The 9,239-nt window shown below is 40.0% G+C and overlaps 1 protein-coding gene across 2 annotated transcripts in view; it reads left to right on the top strand.

Annotated features, from left to right (window-relative positions):
- Window positions 1-9,239, top strand: part of xrn2 (5'-3' exoribonuclease 2) — a 38,451-nt gene that overhangs the window by 12,797 nt on the left and 16,415 nt on the right. For both annotated transcript variants that reach the window (XM_023394345.2, XM_023394344.2), the window contains 9 exons: window positions 1,820-1,927; window positions 2,160-2,249; window positions 3,048-3,120; window positions 3,479-3,562; window positions 3,966-4,063; window positions 5,832-5,911; window positions 6,060-6,116; window positions 7,373-7,441; window positions 8,570-8,698. In XM_023394345.2, the coding sequence (XP_023250113.1) occupies window positions 1,820-1,927; window positions 2,160-2,249; window positions 3,048-3,120; window positions 3,479-3,562; window positions 3,966-4,063; window positions 5,832-5,911; window positions 6,060-6,116; window positions 7,373-7,441; window positions 8,570-8,698 (788 nt within the window). The remainder of the gene's footprint in view (window positions 1-1,819; window positions 1,928-2,159; window positions 2,250-3,047; window positions 3,121-3,478; window positions 3,563-3,965; window positions 4,064-5,831; window positions 5,912-6,059; window positions 6,117-7,372; window positions 7,442-8,569; window positions 8,699-9,239) is intronic.

Genomic DNA, 9,239 nt, shown 5'->3' with positions numbered 1-9,239 from the left:
CCCCCCCGGCCACAGTCACAAATGAGTTTCTCCTCCTGACAAAACGTATCGTCATATTACCATAAATGATCTGTGCCATTATTTGAATGTGGAGATCGGAGCCTCCTCTACCTTTTATCATGGTAAAGTCCCATATTATCATGTGAATGGCCATCTTTAATAATAGAGTGGTGGTGAGCTTTGAAACGAGATTGGCTGACGTGAAGATTGGTGGATTTATCGGAGGACCACCTCAGAGGTGGATTGTGGGAAGTGAAGGTCGTTCTTTGGTGGCGAGGCGTGTTTGCTCAGGGAAGGATAAGTGGTCCAAACGCCGGATCTGCAGGGTTATTTCTGAGGTGCAAGAGCCTCTCAGCGGGTGTCGCAGACTATTCTGTCCCCAGGCGCTTCAGGGTTCCCAGTAACAGTTTCTCGTTCCAATATCTGGATTGATTTTTGCTCCATTGTAGTTTGAAAGTGCAGCGACAACAGACGGTGATTTAATTTAGGAGTCTGATTCAGGCTCGTTCAGGTTTTTAAATGTCAGATTGGATTTGAAGCTTTAAGCTTGGAATTTTAGTGGAGAAAGGGCAAAGAAAATCTTTTCTTTCCATTTCCAAGTCGTTTTTTAATGTCTTTTTTCTCTCATTGTATCTCACGAACTTATTAGTCAGGACCTTACCTCAAATCTAACACTTGAAATGAAAAAGCACCAAGTCTGCACCAACCATCACCAATGAACAGTTAAATGTAGAGCAGAGGCTGTTAAACTGAACTGAATCAATAACAATTTTGATGATCAATTAATCCTCATTTATCTTTTATGAAGCAGAAATATCAAACTCTGATTCCAGCTCCTCAGATGTGAAGATTTTCTGCTTTTCTCTTTTATGTTGTCGTAGAATTAGTGGTTGGACAAAACCAATCATCGTAGGACGTCACCTCGAGCTCCGGTGAATATTGACGAGCTTTAACAATCATCAGTTCATCAGTTGATTAATTAAGCAGCTGTGTTGTGATTTATCAGTCGTCTAATAATCTGGAGCTGAAACACGTTTCTGATCTGCTGGAAGAATCTGAACCGAACCAGCTCGTACATGATGCTGCACACGGATCGAAATTAAATTCTTCTTTACAGCTCTTTAACGTCATCTAGTGAATTCATGGAAACTCATTACTTTTAGTCTCTTTGTTATTAAATCTTCTTGTATTTATCTGTTTTCTTCATATTATATAAATATAGTACTCCCACCTTATTTAATCATGAGCCAGGTGAAGGCCACAGTGATACAATAAACTTGTACTTTTTGCCTTTTCAGACGTTTTCTCTTCTCCACACACCTCAGTTTAATTGTTGAGCATCAATCTGCTGATTATTTTCTAGATTGTTTGGTGTGTAAAACATCAGAAAACACTGAAAAAATTTCACAATTTTCTAAAGTAACTTCTTCAGATGTCTGTTTTTTTTTTCCTGATGGTCAAAAGCCCAAAAACAAATCATTTATAATAATGTGAGACAGACGCAGCAAATCTTCACGTTATAGAAACTGGAAGCTTTTTTTTCTTTTCTTGAAAAATTGACTTGAATGATTAATAGTTAATTGAATTATAATTTTATGATCATTGTCGCTCTTATTCAAATACACTTGGCAGTAAGAATGTGAAGTGAACGGATGAACTGATAATGAAAAGCAGTAGGTAAATGGTGAATATATATTTTCTGTATTTCAGCCACCAACATTCGAAGGTTGTGGTTTCGGTAAAACTGAAGCATCATGTGACGTGTGTGAAGCAGGATGGACAGACTCGTATTAACGTCAGTGTCTGTGTTGAATTGCAGGGCTGTGCTTCCTGGAAATGGTACTTCCCGTTCCACTACGCCCCGTTCGCCTCCGACTTCAAAGACATCAAAGAGATGTTCACCGAGTTCGAGAAGGGAACCAAACCAGTAAGAAGAGACTTTTCTCCTGTCTTTGTTTTGCACCTATCAGATGCCAGTTAACCAGATCTTTTTCTAACTTTTTATTTTAAATTGTAATTAAAGGATTTAAACATCAACATCATCATCAAGACTTCACATCAAAATGAAATCTGATATTTTAGGCAACAAATATTCCATTAATTAGTTTCTAAAATACATACGAGTGTGTAAATGACCTGTGTGCTGTGATTCTGTGCAGTTTAAGCCCCTGGAGCAGCTGATGTCAGTGTTTCCTGCTGCCAGCGGCAACTTCCTGCCTGAAACATGGCGGAACCTCATGAGCAACCCAGTAAGTTTTAAAGCTTCATATTTTCCTATTCTGCGTTTTATTTTGAAGTGTTGATCCATAAGAAGATATATTTGTAGTGTTAAGAGCCCGAAAACCATCTCAGTGTAGTTTTACATCTCCTCTCTCAGGCTTCTCTCTGGAGCTCTAGCAACAACAGGTCGGTGAGCCAATCAGAAGAGAGGAGGCTCTGAGACTCTCTTCTGATTGGCTGACTGTTTTCTGAGTGATCCAATAAAAATATAGCAGATTTCAGGTAAAAACACTCGGAGAAACCAAATCCTGCAAGGTTTGGATGGTGGGTCCAGGTGGGCGGGGCTTGGTGACTGCTTTGTTGTGACATCACAAAGTTCCAGAAGTCCTGACGGCTGGTTTTAAGGCTCAGTTTCTGAATACAGGCTGTGTGCATTTCTCTGTGGACTGAGGCTTTGATACTTTCACAGTATTAATATAGAAGCTAGAGCTGATCTATAATCACACTACACATGGACACAGACCTTTACACTATGTGGGGCCTTCTAAGAGTCCAGAATGAGGTGCAGGGAGATCGAGACTGGTGACAACTCAGGTTTTTAAAAATTTGGGAATATATTACAACGAAAAGAAAACTTTGGGAAACAGTCCATTCCCTGAAGATAAGATTGTGTGTGAAGTCTTTAATTTTAGTTTCAATGACTTGTAAAGGTCTCGTAGAGAAATGAAGACTTTCTAACAACTGAAAATAATATGAAATAAGCTTCTCTAAGTTGTTGTACTTGTATCGTTCTCTTCAGCTTCTGTTAAACTCTTACTTTGACACAGGTTTCTTCCATCATTGACTTCTACCCCGATGACTTCGCCATTGATCTCAACGGCAAGAAGTACGCCTGGCAAGGTGAGTCACAGTCCGGCTGAGAGACCCAGAATTCAAAGGTGGTTTGTGATATTACTGACTCATCCAAACTGCTTTATCGCAACACGTTGACTAAACTCCTGTCGAGACCCTTCAAAATAAAATCATTTTTAATCATCACAGGATGTGTTTTTATGACTTCTCTCTGAGCCTTACAGGGGCTAAATATTTAAAAGTTTTGCCTCCTTCAAACCTCACCTTCAGGGTGAGAAGTTCAAATCCAAACTCCAAAAGCACTTGAAGAGCATTGTAATTTTTACTTGAATTACGTTTCAGGCGTACCTCACACTCAGAAGTCACTTTGAGTGCAGTTATTCTGTGTGTGTGCTTTGTTTTGAAGGCGTTGCCCTGCTGCCATTTGTGGATGAACGTCGGCTGAGGGCGGCTCTGGCGGACGTCTACCCCGACCTCACACCTGAGGAAGGTGAGCACAACTCCAGCAGTTAACTGGAGCTGGAATTAAAGGTGTTGGTGTGTCACATCTCAGTGTTTGTATATGAATGTTACTAATTTAAAACTAGCCAGAGTCAGTTAACATCAGCAGTTAACAGTAGAAAGAGAGGATCGTCCACATGTGGTGCAGCCATCTTAAACCGAACATGTCTGCGCTTAATGTTAAATGTTTATGTTTCAATAACAGCAAAGCTTGAGCTGCAACTGCTGTTAATTCTAATGAGGAAAAGATCCGTCTGTCCTGTTTTGTTCCTTTCCTTTCCCTCTGAGAGATTCGGTTTCTCTTCCTTTCCCTTTCCCTCCAGTCTGTCCAGTAACCTCTGATCACTGGTTTTGCCTCCCTGACCACAGCTGCTGTCTGTTCTCTGTTGCAGTGAAGAGAAACAGCCTGGGAAGCGACGTGCTGTTTATCAGCAAATCTCACCCGCTCTTCGACTTTGTCCACGAACTCTACCGCACAGAATCTATGGAGGTAACAAAACTCAGACCCCCGGACACATTAGATCAGCTGATATATCACACATATAGCCAGAAGTTTCTTTTTAAACACATTAAGTTTTCTTTGCTTTCAACCAGAAATCACCAGTCCTGATTTGAAATGTGGCGAAACATGAGCAACTGAAATGTTTCGCTGTCAACCTGACAACACAGTATTGCTCGGACAACAAGCTTATCTCCCGATTCAATATGTATTTTAATTTAAGTAATGCGATTAGATGTTTCCAACAACAATACACATCACATGTCAGAGTTTTATTTCAGCAGCATTTTGCTATTAACCCCTTGGCTCTGTCTTACAGCCACGCTAACAAAAAAATCTGTCATTAGGATAACCACTGAAGAACGGGCCAATATCTTAGTCTTCTATCTGTTACTTAATTACACTTCTGTTGTGATTAAGTGAAGTAAAATACACTTAAACTACTCTTAGAATAAAGTTAAAGAAAGTGCTGTTATAGTGAAATGAATTAAAGTGGAATCACAGGTGCTTTTATTCTGAAGCTCTGAGCTCGTCTCGGACAGGAAGTGTGGATGTAGTTTTTGTGACCTTGAAGCCTCTGGTCGACAGACGGTCGGACAGCAGCAGTTAGCTGTTAGCTGTTTGCAGTTAGTGGAATGCTAAACTGTCCGCAGCGCCGTTAAACATGCGCCGATGCTGTCATGCTAACCAGCTAGCTCCTGGTGTGACTGTTAGCACAAATGTCTAATAGGATGAAATGATGAAGTGATGTCATTGTATATCCAAAAGGTCAAAGGACAACTAACTGTGGAATAACACACACACACACACACACACACACACACACACACACACACACACACACACACAGAGTCAGCTGCTGCTGCTGTGTCACTCTGCTGCAGATGTGTCGTGTGGTTTTGCAGGTGTTGCCTTGGATTTCGTCATGTTGATTATACATTTATGAACCAAAGCATTTGTTCATTTTACTCACTGGGTGAAAACGACTTAATGAGCAACAGTGAAGCAAAATGCAGCAGCAAGTCAATCTGCGAACACTGTCGCTGTCTGAGACAGACACATCACTGTTGTCAGTTAAAGACTGTTAAAAGGCAAATTACTGAAAACAAGATGAAAAGCTGAGCTCTGTGTTCATTATATCCCAAAGAGCAAACAATAGATTGATTCTGTATCTGTTTTACTGGTAGTAGAAGAACATGTTAGTTTGTCCTGCTGATGGAACAACACAACAGCTGATGGGCTCATTGAAATGGAAAAGGTTCAACCTCTGAGGAACAGGAATGGATTCCCAATCCAGTTTTATTTATAAAGCACTTTTTAAAAACAACACTGTTGACCAAAGTGCTGTACAATTAAAATAACAATACAATGCAAATACAATGTAATGAAAATATTCGATCCTTTTACACGTCTTCAGCCTGTTTTTGTTCACACACGGTGCATTCAGGCACAGTATCGAGTGTAGGTCAACTGAACTTCACCAGCGGAGCTCATCGCATAATCACTGAAGTCACATGCAAAATAGACTTGAAGTGTCGGTTACAGAGCCGTTGTGTGGCCGGTGTAAATGGCTGTATTGATTAACTGCATTGATTATCAGACTGAGGAACTGAAACACCTCCTGTTTAAATGCACTGTTAAATCTTCTGTGTGAAGCAGAGAGTTCATCCTCTGGGGATTTCGAACCGTGTGTACAACAGGGTGAATAATACAGTGAGTGGATGTTTTACTGGTCAGTAAACAGCTTTGTCTCCCTCAGGGCACTGAGATCCCTGCAGAGCTGTGCCATGGAATCCAAGGTATATTAAATCTTGATGACGACCCTATTCTACCAGATAAGTAAGGGAACGCCTGCTTTACTCTCACTTTTTACAATTTTGTCCCACATTCACTTTTAATGAACAGTCACTGGAGTGGAGCCGGTCCGGCGTGACGACTCTGTGGCTGAACCTGATTTATTCAGTTTTGTTTGATGTTTGTTCTTCAGGTCGGTGACGTCGCCCATCCCCATGCTGCGTGACATCTCACAGAACATTTCGATTGGGTAAGAACCGTCTGTCGTTTAAACTGAGTGTAGAACATGTTGGTTTACATGAAGTCCTTCCGTTGAGGTTGAGATATTTGCCACGTGCTGGTTTTCGGTCGATGCTGATGATATGCAGCTTCACAGGCTGGATCCTCTGTCTTTTACTGTGCAGCATTGACAGACACTTTTTTTTTTTGCTTATCCCTGAACTCTGACTCTGCATGTGTTTGAGCAACTGGCACAAAGAACAATTTAATGAAATGTTCAGATGATGGAAACAGGAGAGGAGGTGAACTCAATAAGAAGAAACTAGATTTAATGCAATTAAAGACAGAATCCTTCCTATTTGCAAGACAAAGACGGGGACATCACATGACTGCATATTGAGACAGTTATTATTACTAAGTTCGATTTTTTTTTTTATTTTATAAGGGGTGCCAGCCAGGTCTCTCTAAGATGAGTCAAGTTCAAGATTATATCAAACTAACACAAAGGATGCACATTCAAAATGCCCCCGCCCTCCAGCTTATTGTGACTGTCGATGTTTTTGATGAATCAGTTGATCTTTTAACCTGTTCTACATCAAATGTCCTGACACGTCCAACAAAAATTAAAATAAAATATATATAGAGAGAGAAAACAGCAAATTCTCATTACAGGAGAAGCTGGCATTATGTTACTGAAGTAGTTGCTTCTACCTGTTAAATTCGTAAAGCCTGCAGCTTGAAGCACAAAGACGAGCCTTAAATGAACGTAACAAACCTTCACGTGCAGTTAAAAATCACAGTGTATGTGTTTCAGCTCACAGTAAACATTACATATTATTCTATGTGCATATACACATACATGTAATTTATGTAAACAAACGACCTCAGACCGATATCTCAGTGTGTGTTCTTTCTTTCCCAGTGATTCGCAGAGAGACTCTTTACAGTGCCGCTCCACAGCAGATTAATTTTAGACTCATTGCAGTGTCGAGCTCTGCATCTGTACACCCACCTTTCATTACAATAATACAAGTGTGCAGCCGCTCTGCGAGGGTGAAAAGACATTCAGGAACACGTAGGAAATGACAGAGTGAAGCAGGCGAGGCAGGTTGAGAAGAAAATGACAACACTTCATCACAGAATAATCCTCGACATGAAACATCACAAACTTGGGGTCTCTGTGTTGAAGGGAGATTTTTTCCTTTAAAAAAAAAAAAAAAAGTCTTTTAAAAATGTGAGCTAATGAAACTCTTGACTCATTGAAAACGGTTTTCCTCTATTTTCCAGAGTGAAGTTCAAGGATCCTGAGTATGCAGATGGCTTTGTGTTCAAGGCGGTCCTCCTGCCTGGAGCCAAGTGAGGGTTTTTTTTTTTCTTTTTCCAACTTTATTTATCTCATAAATTCTTTTCAAAACATCAAAGACTCTTTTATTTCCCACTCCTCATTATTAAAGGGTACGTCTGGTGATATTCTATGTTTTTCTGATAGTCCACAAATCCCGTGAAATTCTGAAAACCAACAATGTGTCAGTCTGTCACTCAGCACTTTCTGACCTCCCTGCTCCGTCTTTGGCGCTCGACTCCGAGCCCATTGGTTCCTACTGAAGACATTACTCTTTAAAAACACCTCATAAATATGTATTTTCATTTTTAGAGGAGAATAATATATAGTGGTTTGTAGGAAGTGTTATTCAGACAGGAGTAAGTAGGACATTTGTTAGGGACTATTTTCAGCGGTGGATTAATCCACATTCGTTGCTGTAGTGAGTATTTGGAGCAGCAGGACAGTGTCTCTATACGTTGGCCCTGTGATAGACTGGCCATCTTTACCCAGCCCTCGTCCAATGTGAGGGATCGGCTCCAGCCTCCATTTGTCAGTGATGAGTCTCTTGTTTTAGAGATTCGTTCTGACGTTTTTTCATCGTTTCAGTGCAAAAGTGTCATTTTGGAAGTTTATTGTTAAACTGTAAAATGTCCTGCTGTCATTTCATATCTTTTTCACAAGTGTTTATAAATATAAATATATAAATATATATGTATCTATCTATCTACCAGCCGGTATATCATTATCAGAATTTTTTTACTCTCTAATATCGGTATCCGCATCGGCCCCAAAAGTGAAATATTGGTCAGGCTCTAATTTTTATTAGTTATTTTTATTATTATTATTGTATTATAGTCTCTCAGTTGTGGTGACGATTAATCGTTTACTCCATTAAATATCTAAATAATGACAAGATAATGGCCACTGGAAGTGACTATAGCCAAGTGTGTGATCACATTTAATATGTATATTTATTAATTAGTTATCTAATTATTCAACACTAGCCTTTAGTTTATCCAAACAAATCCACAGGGCCCCACCCAGAGAGAACAGCACTCCTCTCTCTGTTATGTTCACCAATCATAGGAAAGTATTTTCATACAATAATATTTCCCACTGCAGCTTTAAGTTTGTTTGTTTGTTTGTTTGTTTGTTTTCAGGATTCCCAATAAGGTCCTGAAACCAGGTGACTGGGAGAAGGGGAACCGGGAATCGTGGAGACCCCAGCTGGGCTTCAACCCCAACAGGCAGCGGGCTCACCTGGACCAGTCCGGCTTCAGGGCTCTGGGGTAAGGTTATCTATTACTGTTCATTTAACAGCCATAAAGACGATGGAAAAATCATACCTGTGCATCAGACGAATGAGAAGTGAGACTTTTTCTCACAGAATGAAACATACAACGTATTTCTAACCAGTGGAAAAGTCAGGAGTTGTCAAGTGTTGCCGCTGAAGCTGTAGTTGAGTTAATGTAAAAACACAATAGGTTTGCTCAAAGGGAAAATCTATAACATCAGGATACAGACTGATAAGTAGATAGTTTCAGTTTATATTCAAGTTAACACCTAAAGCTCCATATTTTTTTCTTTTTCTATGTTTTTATTTGAAGTGTTGATCCATCAGAAGATACATTTGTGGTTTTAAGAACCCAAAACCATCTCAGTTTAGTTTTACATCTCCTCTCTCAGGCTTCTCTCTGCAGCTCTAGTAACAACAGGTCAGTGAGCCAATCAGAAGAGAGGAGGCTCTGAGCCTCTCTTCTGATTGGCTGACTGTTTTCTGAGTGATCCAATAAAAATATAGCAGATTTCAGGTAAAAACACTGAGAGAAA

Source organism: Seriola lalandi, unplaced genomic scaffold (assembly GCF_002814215.2).
Source record: "Seriola lalandi dorsalis isolate HSWRI2012SDOR001 ecotype SW California unplaced genomic scaffold, Sedor1 jcf7180002054947, whole genome shotgun sequence".
NCBI classification, from domain to species: Eukaryota; Metazoa; Chordata; class Actinopteri; order Carangiformes; family Carangidae; genus Seriola; species Seriola lalandi.
The sequence above is the reverse complement of the archived record's forward strand: the minus strand, read 5'-3'. Positions and strand labels throughout refer to the sequence as shown.